Below are 20,016 nucleotides of genomic sequence, written 5' to 3' on the forward strand. Positions count from 1 at the left end.
TTGAAAACGATTTATATTAAATTAGACGTGACTTAACTGGTATATGATAAAGCTCACACAAAAGCTTTAAGCTTTCTCATAATGCTTTCAAAAGTTCCGGCTCTGGTTTGCACACTTTAAATAGCGATTTTATACGTTTAATGAAATGAAAGAGTACGGTTAAGACATTTAAAAATCTAGAGCATAACATATAAAAATAAATTAAATAAAAAATAAATAGAATAAAATAAAATAAATAATAAATTGTCTCGTATATAATCTAACCTTTGATAACAATAATTTTAAGATTTTGGTTTAATACATTAATTTCAAATAATTTTAGGCGAAATAGCTATGTTTATCTTGTGCGTAATTTGGACATGCGCATAAGTAATCCCAAAATTCAGTTTCACCGAAATGCCGCAATAATTTCGCAAAACTTAACTACCACCGGTGTGGCAACACAGCGCATCAGCTGTTTATATTGTTCACGTCAGATGAGATGTCAAATCAAATTGTTTCCGTCACAATTTCTAAGCAAATTTTTTCTATTATAGTTGTTTTGTGGGAGTGCAACTCAATTTTCGATTAATTTCAATATAGAAGTGTTGAAGGTTGTATGTGAACAAACAAGGTTTTTACAAAATTAAATATATATGTGCAAAGTAAACACGATAACTTGCTGCGCAATGCTGTTATAATCATACTGGATGACAAACAATATAGACTACACTCCTCTAGTTTTTCCAATAAAAATCTTACTGTGTTTTCCTGCGTACTTTCAATAACAGTGTGCCACTAAAGCTGCTACAATTTGGATAGTATCAAAGCTTCGGTTTAGTTATCAATAAACATGTCAGTCGATGTTACTGTGCTACCATCTGAGCTATTGGTTGCACCACAACCACTAATTGGTTTCTGTGGGCTGGACACAACGCACAATGTTGTGCACAAAGCTATCTGGGATGCTTTTAGCACCAATAGAAAGGCCGATAGGTAAATAAATTATTTTATTAAATATCTACAAATGTAACTCTTTAAGTTTTTTCATGCTTGCAGAGCTGCCGTGCAGTTCAAGCTGTTGCCACCGGGTTATGAATTCCCTGTGGCTAAGCCGAAACGCGCTTCCTACGATTGGTATCAACCCAAAGGTATACTAAAAAGAAATTGGATGCTCAAGCATTTGCATGTGCTGCCTGCGGTAGTCGTGCTGTTCCAGGATATGGAATGGAACGATCCACAATGGTCTGAGAAGCAGGTGCAATGTGCGTCTACAATACAAAGCCTGAAGAGTGCGCTGCAGGTTTGTAACTCACATTTATTCAAGTGTATAGCTTGTACTAACTGGATTAACTATTCTAGGAGCGAAATACACGCTTATGTCTAGTGTTGTTGCAAAAGTCATCACCGCTACCGCCGGGTGAAGATTTATTAGCATCTGAACGTGCCGCCAGCTTAACCACAGCTTGCGGTATCAATACCAAAATGCTGTTCATCCTGCCGCATACGGAGCATTTAATGGGTGCGTAAATGAAAAACAAATTTATACTTTAAAATAAATAATAAATCTTTTTTATGTACAGGCTATACACTGCGCTTGGAATCTGCGTTCCTTGATATGGCTCAATCCTATTATGCGCTCATGTCTAAGCGTGTACGTGGCCATCGTGATCATTTAACTGTTGCGCATACAACACTTAAGATACGTCATCAGTTCAAATTAGGTTTTATTGCGGAAATCAGACAGGATTTTAGTACCGCATTGAAGTAAGTGATTTTTTTTTTATTATATAATTACTATTCATATATAAGTTATAACTCTAACTAATTGCAAATGTATTCTAGGCATTATACTCAGGCTTATGCAACACTCGATGAGATACGCATAACCGACACTAATTGCCTTGAAATGAAAACTATAGCCGGTTTCCTGAATTACAAACTATGTCGGTTAATGTTCAAATTGAAGGTGCCGCGTGATGCAATCAACCATTTTATAAGTCATATAGAGAAATATAGAAATCGTGTAGGCTTTAAGGATTTGATATTCGAACACTACGCCTGGTTGAGTACGCAGTAAGTCGAAATTAAAAAAAAAATATATAAAAATAAAAAATCAAGAATTTTTGCTTGAATTTGTATTTGCAAAAATATTATTTTTTTATTTTTCACATCTTAGACATAGTGTGTTCGGCGAACTCTTTTGTGAGGCGATAAAAAATGGTTTACCTGCATTACAAACTCAAAATCCTGGCATTTACTACAATAAAGCGGCTGAATATACCAAGAAGCGCAAGGAAGCATTTCTTGAAAGTAGCGGTGAATTAGCGCTTATAATTATATCTTTTACATAATTTCATTAATTTCCTTTTAGCCATGTTACTAAGTCCCACTGATCCTAATACACCAACCGGTGTACAAAATAATAACTTATTGGCATTATACACTGAATTCTTTGGCATACGTGCGGTCAAAACTGGTGATCCCATCTCAGAGCAGCAAACAAACTTGCTTATACGTGAGCACGAAAAAACTTTCAATCACTCGGTGAGCGCTACCAGCTTAAATATGAAAAAAAACTAATAAAACTGTATTATTTCAGAACGCTATAATAAATTTGCTTAGCCTATCACGTGCACAATTTAAAATTTACAAATGTCCACGATTTCGTAATAAACTCGCGATCGAGATGGCCGAAGAGTATTATAAAAGTGGCGATCATGCCAATGCATTAACGTGAGTACCACAAATATCACTTAATTGAATGCCGATGATATGATTTCAAAAAATTATTTACAGCCTTTACTCAGTCATGCTGACAGATTATCGACGCGAACAGTGGTCCTCCATATTCTCGGATGTTTTAATGAAGACTTTGCGTTGCGCCTTCTTAACCGCTTCCATAACCGACTTTATAGCCTGCAGCATTGAGGCATTGTCGCTGCGCGTTAATTGCGAGCAAAAAGAGCGCATAATTGTATTGGAAAATTTGTGGAAAGTGTTTCAAGTACGTTTTCAAACGCTTTAAAAATTAAATGAGCACATTTTCAACAAAATTTTTTAATTTATATGTAGGGCGCTGCGCCCATCTCTCAAGGGCAAAGTGCACCTGAAATTATCGAACGCTGGGATAATGCTTTCACAGCGGCAAAGTCACCCATTACAATAGATATGGATAAGCTCACTAAGCTTATAGAAATGTATGTGACTTTCGAGCATTTGGAGTTGAAAAACGATGATACCATCAACGTGCAACTAATTATTAAGTAAGTTGTAACAATATATTTCCGAAAAATAACATTTTTTCATAAGAAATTTACAACATTTTACTTCAATAGGCTGCTCACAGATGTACCGATTAAAATACGTCATTGCGCCATCATACTGACAGATGGCACACACTTCTACAGATTACCCGCCAGTAAATGTAAATCATTCCAAAATTTGTCCGAAATGCATGTAGCTCACAATAATGGCGTACAACAACAACAAGCGGAAATTGCATTACAACACTTTGATCCGAATTTGAAATTAGAACCGCATCTCTACTATCAATTGCATTTCTATACAGAGGCGTATCAATTTTTGGAGAACACGCAATTACGTGTTGCACGCATTGAAGCACAAATGGGTTCGGAAAAATTGACTGTGCAATTAACCAAGTCAGCATTTTTAGCACGCCATCCATTTCGTCATTACAGTCGTAGCCGAGATCTGGATGATAATATTGAAATTAATCCATTGTGTTATATCACACCCACGTAAGTTTAAACACAAGTAATTTTAAATATTTTCATTTAATACGCGTTCAATCACTATAGATTCCATTTGAATACGCATTGCAATCTTGGTAAAGAAACGCAAATGCTAGTGAACGAATACTATCCCATAGCGACGACAATAAATAACCCATATAATGTTTTCCTGCAAAATGTCAGTCTCAACATTAGCGTGCCGAGTAGTTTGCGGAATCAAGGTAAGTTTAGTAATAGTTTCATAAAAAGTTTTCATTGCAAATGTTTCTTATTCCAAATTCGAGTCGAATTGTTTCATAAATATAGTCAATTGACAATTTGTCACAGTATCAGTGTCAGCTAATTGTCAAAAATTTTACGCAAAATTATGGCTAAATTGACACACTTATATGATTGCGTAACACTATTTTAGTTTAATGCCTTTTAACTCATTAAATAGAACACACATTTTGTACTTGATCTTGTACGACCATGAACTAAATGGTTGCGCAAACAAAACTACATCTGTAACTCTTCGACAAAGCAGACATAGCAAATAATAAATGAAACATGCTAACACCAGCTTGTTAATACCTTTCAACTATAAATTCGTGTAAATATTTATTGCGGTAAATATAAACAAAAGAATTGACTTTATTTTAACATTGCCTGTCTTATGAATTTCCGTACCATGGGTACACTGGTGTAGACACCGGGAAAGTTTGGACGTCCACAGCCAAAACCAAATGAGACAATACCACACACGCGTCCATCATGTATTGCCGGTCCACCAGAATCGCCTGAGCACGAGTCTTTACTGCCAGGAATGCCAGCACAAAACGTAGACCTTGCCAACTGTTGTATATTCCGATATTGTTGGCTACATCGCATTTTTCTAATAACTGGCACGGTTATTCGACGCAAAACATTCGATGAGCGATTGCTACTTTCGGAAGTCGTACCCCAGCCAAACACTTGCAATGGCAGTCCAGGTGTCAATCGACGATTGCACAAGCCAATCGGTCGTACGTTCGGGTCATTGATTGGTTGTGATAATTTCAAAACAGCCACATCCATCATTTTATTTTCTGTTGTGAAGGCGCGTGGTATAAATGCCGCTGTTACGGTGCGTCTTATACCCGGCTGTTCTAACCTGGTAACGCCTGCATGAATGGTAAATCCATTGCGTGCCTTCCCTTTAACACAGTGTGCGGCAGTCAGTACGTGGTTTGGTGATATCAAGGTACCACCGCACGTAAAACGGCCATTGAAACGGAGTTGCACCATAAATGGTGCTCGTGCAATGGTCGTTGTTTCGCCATTAATAAGCCTATCTTTAGCATCTGCCGCCAATGTTGTTCCGTGGCATAGCCACAGGTGGATAAGTACAGAAATTAGCAACTTAAAGAAATGTGTGTGCGCCATAATAACGATTTGCGTAGACTGAGGTGTACTAGCGTCTGAAAGGTTCTTTAAATGCGTAAAGTGCGGCATAAATTGCGTACTGGAAGGTTTTATTTTTTTATTATTTTCATATAGTTTTTTTTCGCAGCTTAAGCAACTGTTCAAATAATGTGTACGAAAAACTGAAACATTGGCGAAGTAAAAGTTTTGCGCCATCAAAGTACGGTTTTTAATTTGGAATTGAAATGTAGAAAAATTTAATTAAATATTTGCGAGCCTATTTATAAAAATTACGCTAATTACATTATTTTTTGCTTTACATAATACACTTTTTTATATATTATATACACGAACACATTTCTTGTTTTCTTTATTTTTTTAATAATAAATTTTCTGCTTTTTTTTTTCTTTGGTTTAAACTTTCAATATTTGTACTTTTTTCTCTTAATGTAATTGTTAAAAACAAAAACTACATTTTAATTATGTAATCAATTCTGTCACTCATTTGCACTACTGTTGTTGTAACAACCGAAAACATGCCCCACACAATTTTTTGTCGTGTTGGCAGTTCTTGGCCGGTTAAATATCCGGCTCCGTTGCGGTTACATCAAATCGGCTGCTGTGAGAACGAATAACACATAATGTACATACATACATATGTATATATTTAACAGTTTTGAAAATCTGTTATGCATTTCAAAGCCTTTGAGTATGAGGATATGTTTGAGAAACTTTAACATATTTAACATTGCTTGTCGATGAGCCTGCGGAAGCCGGTTGTGTTTGTCTTATGCATATGCATATATATGTATATGTACTCGTATAGCATTCAGCAGGGCACTTGCAATTGCGATTTCTAATTGTAATTTGTTTTAAATGAATTAAAGACCACTCACCTCTATCTATTAGCAAATTTGTTGTCCCAAACGCTAAATTACATAACACACCAATGTTTATTAAAGTTTTCTTATATTGGATTCACTAGACACCAATTTTCTTTTGCACACAATTTGAATGCGCAATATTGCTAAATCTTTAGCACGCACACACACGTACACAAATAACGCCCGGCTATAGTTTATATTTGCTTTTGAAAGAATTAACTCATTACTATTGATATGTTTAAAAATATACCGCACTTTTAGAGAGATTGAAAAGATATTAACAATTTTCTACAAACTACTGCAAACGCGACAAAACGTTTTCAATCGCGCCAACGGAAACTGACAGCAACAACTGCAAGACAGCCATAGTTAACTGTATTTAGAGTTGCATTTCCTTTGCAATAAATTTTAATGCAATTAAAAATTTATTTCATAATTTAATATTGATAGTAATAATATTAAAAATGAGTTATGTATTGTGATAAAATAAATAACTTTGTAAACTGTGCTGCCAAATGTATAAAATAGTTAAAATCTTTTACTAATAATGCATAAGCTTATTATTATTACACTTTATGAAAAATACAACAAGGGTAACCCTTTCTTATGTCAAACTTCCGCCGCCATTACGAACAGTTCCGATTATGCTACCGAGCAGTGTGTGAAAATTTGTTGAAAAGTCTAATTATTTAATAAATTGTGTTGTGAAATTTAGTATTTTATGCAATTTACAATTTTGTGTTAATTTTTCGTTTGCAGATTACTTAAATATATCGGTGATCGGTTTTTTATAGATAGATATAAATAGATACACATAGAATCTACACTTAGAGCCGTATAAGCAGCCGCAGTTTGCACGCGATTACTTGTGAACATATATGAATAATAAAAAGTTCTATTCTAAAAGTGTTAAATATTGCAAATAAGCTAATTAATATTACTTATTAGTTAAACATAATTTACTCCGAGCGTGTTTGATTGAAAAAATTGAATATAAATATGTGAACAGCAGCCGACAGCAAGCTTTCCAAAGGCATGAAATATAATAGCAGCAGCGCCATCTGCATGTAAGTAGCAAAAATTTTGCTACATTGGTATTTGTTGTAAAACTTGACTGATATTGGTATAACCTAGATCTCAAATAACAAAACAAATTTAAATTTGAGCAATTATTTGCTAAAAACGTATAATCTTCATTTTTAGTAATGTCATAGTTATCTGACGTTTTGGTACGCGAAAACCTTTACAAGCCATCCAGAGAAAAACACAAATGTTTTAAAAATACTGCAACACAATTTTATTCGGTAAAACACGTAATTACATAAATTCATATATGTATGTATCCATCAATTTTCAAAATTTCCACTTATTTATTGGCAGTGTTGCATTAGCAATTGTTTCACAAAAGCATTCACACGTCGACTAGCCACATTAGTATAGACACCAGGATACTCTTTGCGTGCACAACCGAAACCCCACGAAACAATACCACATACTCGCCCATCATATACCACCGGTCCACCAGAATCTCCCGAGCATGAGTCTCGTTCACCTGGTACAGTGGCACAGAACATCGTACTGGTTAACAAAGCCTTGCCCAAATATGCCGCCATGCAATCGCTTTTAGCAACGACTTGCACAAATGTCGTACGCACTTGATCCGGCGGTTGATTGTTATATTCATTGGTTATACCCCAACCACTTATTTTCACAAACTGATCACTGGCAGGTTGCTGGTTGCACAAAGCAATTGTGGAAATGTTTGGTCCACTCAACGGTTCGCTCAATTTCAAAATGGCCACATCCATATCTAGTGTTGTGGTCGAGTAGAATGGCGATACAAAATGCTGTTCCACCTGACGCATCACACCCGGCTCGGATAGTCGGCTAGCGCCTGCGTGTACCGTTAAATCCGATGCAGGCACGTTTTTCACACAGTGCGCCGCTGTAAGTACACAACGTTGTGTTATTAACGAACTGCCGCAAATGAATTGTCCGCTACGCCGCAAGTTCAGCAAATATGGCACTTCACCGATTGTGGTCGGCTGGCCACCCACTATTTTACCATCCAGAAGTGTAGAGAATTTGTGTGCTGCACTATTTGAAATTATTTGCAAAAATAGCAGAATAAATCCTTTGAAATGCGGAAAACGACTGTGCAGCTCGAAATGCATTTTTCAAATCGGAGCAGTATTTTGAAAACGGTCGTTGGTTGCTGTCAAGTATAAGCAAATTTCACGCTAAAAGTAAGTTCTATTGAAATTGATGTGCATATAATTTTCTTCCGTGATTTTTATGAATAGATGTGGTTCGATCCTTTGTTATAAACACATGTTTAGCAATCAAAACAAATTATATTAATTTATTTACTGAGTTTAACGAGTGTATTGTGCATGTTTATTTATAATATCATATATACTATATTATAGTACCAACGCTTTTCTATTTCTACAAATTTAAGTGGCTTACTCTTTATAAATTGCCTCATTCGATTGACGGTTTATGTAGTGCATTAACTGCTGTCACATTTAGCATTCGAAAAATTCAATAATAATATATAAAGGGTACATTTTAATTCGGTAAATATGGACAAATCTAGATATTGACATTATTTTAACATTGCCTGTCTTATAAATTTTCGTACCATTGGTACACTCGTGTAGACAGTGGGAAAGTTCGGTCGTCCACAGCCAAAAGCAAATGAGACAATGCCACATACACGTCCATCATGTATTGCCGGTCCACCAGAATCCCCAAAGCACGTATCTGTACGCCCAGTAATGGCAGCACAAAACATCGACCTTGTTATACGTTGAACATTGCTATATTGTTGTCTACATCTCGTTTTTCCAATAACTGGCACAGTTATTGCTCGCAAAACATTCGATGCGCGCTTACCACTTTCGGAAGTCGTACCCCAGCCAAACACTTGCATCCGAAGTCCAGGTGTCAATTGATGTTTGCACAAACCAATCGGTTGTACGTTCACGTCATTGATTGGTTGTGATAACTTCAATACAGCAACATCCATTCTAAAATTTTTATTCGTGAAGACTCGTGGTATAAATGCCGCTGCTACGGTGCGAGTTATACCCGACTCTGATAACTTAGTAATGCCTGCATGAATGGTAAAGGCATTGCGTGCCTTCCCTTTGACGCAATGTGCGGCAGTCAGTACGTGGTTTGGTGATATCAAGGTACCGCCGCACGTGAAAACGCCATTGAAACGGAGTTGCACCATAAATGGTGCTCGTGCAATGGTCGTTGTTTCGCCATTAATAAGTCTATCTTCAGCATTCGCCGCCAGTGTTGTTCCGTGGCATAGCCACAGGTGGATAAGTACAGAAATTAGCAATTTAAAGAAATGTGTGTGCGCCATCGTAACGATTTCCGTAGACTGAGGTGTACTAGCGTCAGAAAGGTTCTTTAAATGCGTAAAGTGCGGAATTAGTTGCGTACTGGAAGGTTTTATTTTTATTAGTTCTATATATTTGTATTTCGGAGCAGAAGCAACTGTACAAATATTATTTACTAAAAACTGAAATTGTATCAGCCATCAAAGTACGAATTCAATATTTGAATATTGAATGGAAGTAAAAAAAAATTAAATATTTACGTGACAATTATTTAAAAATACTATAATTAGATAATTGGTAGAAAACATTATCCAACTAATTTGTGAAGAATGCTGACGAGTTGACAGTCCTTGGTCGCATAGATATCCGCTTTCCGGTTACGCAGACCCGTCTGTGGTGGAAACAGATGGCAGGCATTTAAAACAGTATCTGCTTATTTGCCTAATCCAAATATAGTGCTCAATATAAATTGTCTATAAAAATGGCGATCTACAAGAATTAATTGCTTAGTGTTAGGTTTACATCACGATCACGTTTGTACATACATATGTACAGCTGTGTTCACAAAAATAGCAGTGCCCATGAAGTTCAAGTCGGAAGACTAAACTGACGGTTTGATTTTTTCACCATATTTGTTTTTAAAAAAATTTGATACACAGCTCTTAGTATTCTTCGTTCGTGCCATTTGTCTTCCTTAAAGATACATTTTTCGGAAATTGTTTTTTTTTTGGCATACTGAAACATAATCTATTATATTATTTTAATATATTTGAGCTGCTCTTTAATGCCTTGAATAATATTTATTGACCACCCACCATTATATGAGTGTACGAGAAGCAGCTACAAACCACTATTTAAGGTCCGAGATGCCAAATGTTAAATGTTAAAATCTTTATATAATTAACGCATAATGCTTAATATTATTAGCTTTTACCACCCTTTGTACGATCAGTTCCGATTATCACTGCTTGGAAGTGCGTGAAAACTTTCTTTTGAGCTCTTTTTGACCTCTGAAATAAGAGCATAGGGAGTGATCTTCTTTGTCTGCAGAAAGAGCACAAAAAGAGTAATATGATTTAACATTCAAAAATAGAAGAAACAAGTAAGGAAATGCTAAGTTCGGGTGCAACCACACATTTTATACTCTTTCAATATATTGCTATATTTTCATTAGGATAACACACAATTTGACCCATATATTCGGCATAAAGTCCAATAGAGAAAAGAAAATCATCATATATGATTTTTAAAGGCTGAGGTAATTCCAGAACCGATTTTACACATTTTCATCACCAACATATATTATATCTAAGGTTATATGCTCACTTAATTTTGCTAAGATATTTCACATATTAACCGATTTATAAGCTACTAATCCCATCGTATTTTTGAAAATCCTATAATTAGCTATATGAGAGCTCAGGGAAGTTATGACCCGGTTTTAACCATTTCTGGTACAGAAACACACTATTAGAAGAAACAGATTTCCTCTGAATTAAATTGAGATATCTGAGAGATTTACAGATATTTTCGGTGAAAAGTTACCATAAGACACTGAGCTCTTCATATTCGATATTCGATGTCAAGTAGTTGAGATATGGTTTTTGACCCATAAGTGTTATCCGATTTCTTTCATTTTTGGACTGTAAAAAAAACGAGACCCGAGAGAGAAGAATCGATACTCACCATCTTTTTATCGATTTTAAAGCTGCCTTCGATAGCACGAAAAGGAGCTGCCTTTATGCCGCGATGTCTGAATTTGGTATCCCTGCAAAACTAATACGGCTATGTAAGCTGACGTTGAGCAACACCAAAAGCTCCGTCAGGATCGGGAAGGACCTCTCCGAGCCGTTCGATACCAAACGAGGCTTCAGACAGGGTGACTCACTATCGTGCGACTTCTTCAATCTATTGCTGGAAAAAATAATACGAGCTGCAGAACTAAATAGAGAGGGTACAATCTTCTACAAGAGTGTACAGCTCCTGGCGTATGCCGATGATATTGATATCATCGGTAGCAACAACCGCGCCGTTTGTTCTGCGTTTTCCAGACTAGATAAAGAAGCGAAGCGTATGGGTCTGGTGGTGAATGAGGACAAGACGAAATATCTCCTGTCATCAAAGAAACAGTCAGCGCACTCGCGTCTTGGCTCCCACGTCACTGTTGACAGTCATAACTTTGAAGTTGTAGATAATTTCGTTTATCTGGGAACCAGCATTAACAACACCAACAATGTCAGCCTTGAAATCCAACGCAGAATCACTCTTGCCAACAGGTGCTACTTTGGACTGAGTAGGCAATTGAAAAGTAAAGTCCTCTCTCGACGAACCAAAATCAAACTCTATAAGTCGCTCATTATTCCCGTCCTGATGTATGGCGCTGAAGCGTGGACGATGACAACATCCGATGAGACGACTCTTGGGGTTTTCGAGAGAAAGGTTTTGCGTAAGATTTATGGTCCTCTAAACATTGGCAACGGCGAATACCGCAGACGATGGAACGATGAGCTGTACGACATTGACATAGTTCAGCGAATAAAAAGACAGCGGCTACGCTGGCAGTACCCGCTGGAGGAAGCCGCGGAAGAGGACGACCTCCACTCCGGTGGAAAGACCAAGTGCAAAGTGACCTGGCTTCACTTGGTGTTTCCAGTTGGCGCCAAAAAGCAAAAAGGAGGAATGAGTGGCGCGCTCTGGTGGATTCGGCTATAATCGCTTAAAGCGGTTCCTACGCCAAATATATATATATATAAAAAAACGACTGCAAAAAGTTTGGTTTATATAGCTTTATTGGTTTGCGAGATATATACAAAAAACCTATTTGTGGGAGGGGCCACGCCCACTTACAAAAAAATTGCATCCAAATGTGCCCCTCCCTAATGCGATCCTTTATTCCAAATTTTACTTTATGGCTTAGTTATGACACTTTATGTGTTTTCGTTTTTAGCCTTTTTGTGGGCGTGGCAGTGGACGGATTTGGCCAATCTTCGAAAGCAACCTCCTCAGGGTGTCAAGGAATAAAACTCAAATCTTACCGAAAAACAAACGTTTTTGTTTTTAATCAGCTCTTCTGCTAAGTAGAGCTCATACATCTGGAGACTTTGATAGACCAACATACTCAGCTTTTAGCAGTGTTTCTTTAAGAGAAGTATTTACAATTTCGAGTAACTCATTTATATTTTTTACTGAGTTTATAAGTATATACAGCTTTTCTATATAAAGTATGTATACTTTTTTATGGAGATGTATTTGAGTACATTTGATACTCGTTGAAACCGTTATTGACACTATGCATACTTTTAAGCGCATCTTTTTGCTGAGCTGCTCACACTTTTGATCACCTTCTTACAGTGTCGCTCAAATATTCTTCGTTTCGATGCCTGTTTGAGGCAGTGTTGCACAAGCAATTGTTTCACAAAAGCATTCACATGTCGACTAGCCACATTAGTATCGACACCGGGATACTCTTTGCACTCACAACCGAAACCCCACGAAACAATACCACATACTCGCCCATCATATACCACCGGTCCACCAGAATCTCCCGAGCATGAGTCTCGCTCACCTGGTGCAGTGGCACAGAACATCGTACTGGTTAACAAAGCCTTGCCCAAATATGCCGCCATGCAATCACTTTTAGCAACGACTTGCACAAATGTCGTACGCACTTGATCCGGCGGTTGATTGTTATATTCATTGGTTATACCCCAACCACTTATTTTCACAAACTGATCACTGGCAGGCTGCTGGTTGCACAAAGCAATTGTGGAAATGTTTGGTCCACTCAGCGGTTCGCTCAATTTCAAAATGGCCACATCCATATCTAATGTTGTGGTCGAGTAGAATGGCGATACAGAATGCTGTTCCACCTGACGCATCACACCTGGCTCGGATAGTCGGCTAGCGCCTGCGCGTACCGTTAAATCCGATGCAGGCACATTTTTCACACAATGTGCCGCTGTAAGTACACAACGTTGTGTTATTAACGAACTGCCGCAAATGAATTGTCCGCTACGCCGCAAGTTCAGCAAATATGGCAGTTCACCGATTGTGGTCGGCTGGCCACCCACTTTTTTACCATCCAGAAGTGTAGAGAATTTGTGTGCTGCACTCTTTGAAATTATTTGCAAAAATAGCAGAATAAATCCTTTGAAATGCGGAAAACGACTGTGCAGCTCGAAATGCATTTTTCAAATCGGAGCAGTAATTTGAAATCGGTCGTTGGCTGCTGTCAAATAATAAGCAAAATTTCACGTTAAGAGCAAGTTCTTTTGAAATTGATGTGTATATAATTTTCTTCCGTGATTTTTATGTTAGTAATAGTTAGCAATTAAAACAAATTATATAATTTTTATTTATCGACTTTAATTTATGTCGTCATACATAAAGGCATAGGTTTGTTTATAATACCATATAGATATGTATGTATGTACTTACATTACATTAACATGCCAACGCTTTTCTATTTCTACAAATCTAAGTGATTTCCTCTTTATAAATTGTTCCGCTCGATGAGTTGATGAGTTTTCCTAGAATAGATGATTAACATAAGTTTTCACATAATATTAGTGACGTCAAATCAACAGCTGTGGCTATCCAGTATTTTGAAGTCGTTTATACTAATCTGTGGGACATATAAAATAAGTAAGGAAGTGCTGAGTTCGGGCGTAACCGAACATTTTATGCTTTCGCAATTTATTTATTTCATTTTATTAAGACAACACACAATTTGGCCCATATAATCGGCATAAATGAAATAATTAAAATCAATTTTGCCCGTTCAATAATGGGTTCATCATTCCATCATCTGCGGTATTCGCCGTTGCCAATGTTCTGAGGACCATAAATCTTGCGCAAAATTTTCCTCTCGAAAACTCCTAGTGTCGTCTTATCTGATGTTGACATCGTTCAAGCTTCTGCACCATAAAGCAGAACGGGAATGATAAGCGACTTGTGGAGTTTGATTTTGGTTCGTCGAGAGAGGACTTTACTTTTCAATTGCCTACTCAGTCCAAAGTAGCACTTGTTGGCAACAGTGATTCTGCGCTGGATTTCGTGGCTGACATTGTTGGTGTTGTTGATACTGGTTCACAGGTATACGAAATTATCTACAACTTCGAAGTTATGACTGTCAACAGTGACGTGGGAGCCAAGACGCGAATGCGCCGACTGTTTGCTTGATGACAGGAGATATTTCGTCTTGTCCTCATTCACCTCCAGACCCATTCGCTTCGCCTCCTTATCCATGCGGGAAAAAGCAGAACAAACGGCGCGGTTGTTGCTTCCGATGATATCAATATCATCGGCGTACGCCAGCAGCTGTACACTCTTATAGAAGATTGTACATTCTCTATTTAGCTCTGCAGCTCGTATTATTAATTCCAACATCAAGTTAAAGAAGTCGCACGATAGTGAGTCACCTTGTCCGAAATCTCGTTTGGTATGGAACGGCTCGGAGAGGTCCTTCCCAATCATGACGGAGCTTTTGGTGTTGCTCAACGTCAACTTACACAGCCGTATTAATTTGCGACATCGCTGCGTAAAAGCAACTCCTTTTCGTGCTGTCGAAAGCAGCTTTAAAATCGACAAAAAGGTGGTGTGTGTCGATCCTCTTTTCACGGGTCTTTTGAAAGATTTGGCGCATGACTTGAATATCTGGCCAGTTGTTGACCAGACCTAATCAGCACATCGCTCTATATCTAGACCATATATTATATATCTTCTACTATTATAAAGAAGAAAGATTTGTATATTTTGAAAATTTTGCTTAAACCCGTTCAAAGCCGGAGCGATCTGCTAGTCATATATAAAGTGATATACGCACTTCCGCTTAATTACATACCGTATATAAATATATCCGATAATCAAACCACAAAATTGCTCTAAAATGATTTATTTATCATATAACTTTACATCTACTACGGCGCCATACAAAATTAGTCGGATATACATACATATGCATTCTAGATATATGTTACTAACCGAATTGTCTTAACATATTTTGAATAAATGGTATATTTAAAACTGTACAATTGGTGTATACACCAGGAAAAGTGTTGCTTGTGCATTCAAATCCCCAGGAAACAATTCCGACGAGCTGATTTTGGTAAACGATTGGACCACCGGAGTCTCCAAAGCAGGCATCCTTCGCTCCCAATTTGCCAGCACAAAACATAGTGTTGGTTATAGCTGAACGTCCTTTGTAATTTCCACAGCTGGTTTTTGGTACAGGAACTTCGTGTAACAGTGTCGGACCATCGGCATTCGTCTTGGTTTCGCCATGTCCATAAACAGTGAGCAAAGCTCCCATATTTAAATAATACGGATATATAGGTATTGCGAAAGTTCCGCACTGTGGCATATCGCGGTCGAGTTTTATTACTGCGATATCATAATTGTATGTTTCATCCCGATATTCAGTGGAAATGTATGTATCAGACACTCTTCGAACAGTACCGGGCCGTCTCCTCGATTTTGTATTGCAATGTACGTAGAAAGTTGTCTTAGACCCAAAAACACAATGAGCCGCTGTAATCAGGAATCTTGGTGCTATCAAACTTGCTCCACATATGAACTCCTTTTGTTCATGTAATCTACAGTAGCCTGGCCATCTTTTACTCCTAACCACCCGTCCACCAAAAATCCTTTTATGTCCATCCACCATAAGTCCATTCTGCCAGATAACATATATGAGTACAAATCCAATGATCGTGAGTAAATGCATTATTCCTATGCTGATCTCGGCGGCTTCACGTACTGACTGATGCCAACTTCAAGTTGCAATAATATATATAGGTCTTGAGTAGAGCGAATTGATGTTTAAAGAATGACATTTCATTCTATAAAATTTTTATACTCTCGCAACAAAGTTGCTACGAGAGTATTATAGTTTTGTTCACATAACGGTTGGTTGTAAGTCCTAAAACTAAACGAGTTAGATATAGGGTTATATATATCAAAATGATCAGGTTGATGAGTAAAGTTCAATTCCGGATGTCTGTCTGTCCGTTCGTCCGTGCAAGCTGTAACTTGAGTAAAAATTGAGATATCTTGATGAAACTTGGAAGACGTATTTCTTGACACCATAAGAAGGTTAAGTTTGAAGACGGGCGTTATCGAACCATTCGCCCACAAAAGGGCAATAACCGAAAACATATAAAAAGCTATAACTCAGCCATAAATTAAGCTACTGAAGTAATGAAGGATCGCACTATGAAGGGGCATATGTGGATGTAATTTTTGTAGGCAAGTGGGCGTGGCCCCGTCCCATTCTAAGTTTTTTGTACATATCTCGCAAACTACTAAAGCTATATCAAGGAAACTTTCTAGAGTCCGTTCTTTTAGGTACTACCTTATACAGTCCAAAAATGGAGGAAATCGAATTATATCTACACCCTCCTCCCATACAAAGTTTTGGTTACCGAAACTATGGTTAAGTCTCTCAGATATTTTGAAGAAATTTTGTGGGAATATTTCTTCTAATAATATGTCTCCGTGCCAACAATTAGTGAAATCGGGTCATAACTTCATCTATCTCCCAAATACTTAATATTTGGGTTTTCAAACTTTCAATGCACTTTATACCATATATATGCCGAATATGTGGGTCAAATCGTTTGTTATATTAATAAATTTAAATAAATAAATTGCGAGAGTATCAAATGTTCGGTGATACCCAAACATAGCCCTTCCTTACTTGTTGTTTATGCTTTTCATAAGAAGTTGGTAAGCTTTATCAGCTGAACAACGTATAGGGCAACAACAACTCGCAATCAAAGAACTTATAAGTAATTACAAATACGATCTTTGCGCAGAGTCGCATTTCATTTTCAAGTCGATAAAAATTTTAATCGCTTTAATTAAGCAGAGGCCGGTTAATTGATCAATTAGCTCCTGTGTGAAAAGGCTATTATATTGCTATCCTGCCTCTCTGTAAGATTCTGCTCTTTGAAAGTAGCGCGCTAGTACTATGTTCTTGAAAAATTTTTGGGTGGTTTGCAAGTCTATAATACAGTTTATTCACTGTTCAGCAAATTCTACACCTGCTATTGCATTTAAAGACTGTGTGGAAATATAAGCAATAATATATCGCGATTAGTCTGAAAAGGGTATAGTATGTATGTATACTCAAAAATGAAAAAATGTACTCCTTGAGTTTTTTTCTGGTTCTTTTCTAATTCAAGCAATGATCTCATAAATTCGCAGTCAATCTATTAGCTACTATGATCGGGGATACTTGACAAGAGCATATTCAAATTTTTTTTGCTACTCTGTTATAGTTTCGAATACAAGAAAAAGTATACGGTAAAATTGTCAGTTTGCTTGTCTGAACGTAAAATAAGTTTTCGTTTATAATACTAAAGCAATTTCTACAAATTTAAAAGAAAACTCAACTCCCCTTTATAAATTGTTTCGTTCGATTGACGGTTCATTTAGTACATTAACTGCTGTCACATTTAGCATTAATTGGTTTAGGTTACGTTCACATTCAATCATTCGACAACTGTGGCAACACAATGCGTTGCGGGAATCTACGCTACAAGTTGAGAAGTACCACCCAATGCTGGCTGGCTTTACTTGCTTTCGTTGACTTTGCGTACTTTGAATGCTTGTATGAACAAATGAGCGCTTTGAACGCTTTCAAAATAATGACACAATCAATGTTGCCACACACTTAATTATTTGCACATCAAAACTGGTAACCCTAGTTACAATATCAATTGTCAAAAGCGCCAAAGCGCTGGCAAATAGAGCATAGATCTATTCGTAACTTCAAGCGCTTGAAGCAAAGCTCCTTTTGATCTCTTTTCATATGCTCTAGTATAGTTCTATTCAGATTTGACAGTTCTCACAGCAAAGCAAGTAAAGCCAGCCAGCATTGCGTCTGGACCTTAAGTTTCATTTTCGCAAACTCTTCTACAAACTAATGATCCATTGCACTCGAACTGCAGAAAGAAAGAAAAGAAAACTGCAACAAATAAGCCAAAATATATATTTTTTTTATTAAAAACGGATTATTTTCAGAGTGAATAAGTGCAGATATACTGCATACATAATGCACGTTTATAAATTTTATTTTTTCAGCTGAAAAAGTTTTGAGTAAATTTGTACTTATACATCGCGACTGGATTGCATAATTTATTCCAAACAAGAAAAAACGTTAACTTCGGCTGTACGGAAGCTAATATACCCTTCACAGGTGCATTTCTTTTAGTAACTATGTGTTTAAGCAAATCTAGAGACGTAAGAAAAAGTAAGCAAAAAAAAAATGAAAACAAGAAAACATGAACCGAACTGAACAATTTTTTCGGAGATTAAATTATTTCTATGAACAATAACTCACACCAAATTTCGTGAATATATGTAGTAAAATGCGGAAGTTTTCCATACAAACCCTTGATTCCGATCGTTCATTTTGTATGGCAGCTATATGATATAGTGGTCCGATATCGGCAGTTCCGACAAATGAGCAGCTTCTTGAAGAGAAAATAACATCTGCAAAATTTCAAAACGATATCTTAAAAACTGAAGGACTAGTTCGTATATATACAGACAGACAGACAGACGGACATGGCTAAATCGACTCAGTTCAACATACTGATCATTTATATATATACTTTATAGGGCCTCCGACGCTTCCTTCTGGGTGTAAAAGTACTCAGGGTGTTTAAAACAAGCTGATTTCAAATACCTCTTACCGCGGGTCGGGGAAAATATTTGAAACACCAAGCTTGAGTGAGAACTATTTCATTCTGATTTTATTTTGGTTTTTTACTTACTTATATACAAATTTTAGAATTATCTTAAGAACTAATTATATATGTATGTGTGTATGTCTATATGTATATTTTATATGTTGCACGATAAGGGGTTATTTCAAATGCAAACAAGCAATTGCCCAAATGTATTTTTATAACCAATAGGTTATCTTGTGCATACATATAAATGTGTTTGTTGAGTGCATGCATGTTGCATATAGATGCATGCGTGCCTCATATAAATATATGTACGTTGTATATATAAATGTATGTATTATATGTATGTATGTATGTATGCTCGTTAAATATATTTGAACATACATATTTATGCTCAGTGAACTGTATGTGTTATTACATTTTTCTTATTTAATATTCTTAATATGTAGAGTAATAAAAAACTAAATATATACGCACATGTTCATTTTTGAACATTCTCCCGGGCGACAAAAGTGACTCCTGTTCATTTTTGAACACAGGGTATAAAAATATTAGAAAACGTTTAAATAAATAAACAGTTCTGTATGCAATAGGCAAGTTAGCATTTTTGGTATAAAAAATTATATGTACATACATACCTTCGTGTAGATCCCATATACCAATTTCTTATGATATCTCTCCGGTGCACTTTATATTGTATATCTCAGTGAATACAAAATATATTTAAATAATATTTAGTAAAATTAGTTCGCCTTATAAATGGATGGATTCGGTCTAGATCTTACCCACATATCTCCTATTGCGAATATACCATATATGTACATACATACACATTCCCACATAGGCACATCGGTTTATATCTTAGTCTAGAGCTTTTATATGATATAAACAGTTAAGTAAGGTAGGCTTAAGTTCGGGTGTAACCGAACATTTTATACTCTTGCAATTTATTTATTTAAATTTA

The 20,016-nt window shown here is 36.6% G+C and overlaps 2 protein-coding genes across 2 annotated transcripts in view; one reads left to right on the top strand and one right to left on the bottom strand.

Moving 5' to 3' along the window:
- Positions 1-478: 478 nt before the first annotated feature.
- The window catches only part of LOC105220918 (trafficking protein particle complex subunit 11), a 42,005-nt gene continuing 22,467 nt past the window's right edge, over positions 479-20,016 (top strand). The window contains exons 1-12 of the mRNA XM_011197487.3: positions 479-975; positions 1,039-1,282; positions 1,342-1,501; positions 1,563-1,746; positions 1,825-2,055; positions 2,159-2,298; positions 2,354-2,526; positions 2,582-2,715; positions 2,779-2,986; positions 3,055-3,245; positions 3,318-3,740; positions 3,801-3,955. Of these exons, the coding sequence (XP_011195789.2) occupies positions 833-975; positions 1,039-1,282; positions 1,342-1,501; positions 1,563-1,746; positions 1,825-2,055; positions 2,159-2,298; positions 2,354-2,526; positions 2,582-2,715; positions 2,779-2,986; positions 3,055-3,245; positions 3,318-3,740; positions 3,801-3,955 (2,386 nt within the window). The 5' untranslated portion in view covers positions 479-832. The remainder of the gene's footprint in view (positions 976-1,038; positions 1,283-1,341; positions 1,502-1,562; positions 1,747-1,824; positions 2,056-2,158; positions 2,299-2,353; positions 2,527-2,581; positions 2,716-2,778; positions 2,987-3,054; positions 3,246-3,317; positions 3,741-3,800; positions 3,956-20,016) is intronic.
- Positions 4,322-5,155, bottom strand: LOC114805329 (seminase). Its single transcript, XM_029046073.2, has one exon. The coding sequence runs from the start codon at positions 5,136-5,138 to the stop codon at positions 4,368-4,370; it is 771 nt and encodes a 256-aa protein (XP_028901906.2). The 5' UTR covers positions 5,139-5,155; the 3' UTR covers positions 4,322-4,367.

This window comes from Zeugodacus cucurbitae, chromosome 4, assembly GCF_028554725.1.
Source record: "Zeugodacus cucurbitae isolate PBARC_wt_2022May chromosome 4, idZeuCucr1.2, whole genome shotgun sequence".
Classification (NCBI taxonomy): Eukaryota; Metazoa; Arthropoda; class Insecta; order Diptera; family Tephritidae; genus Zeugodacus; species Zeugodacus cucurbitae.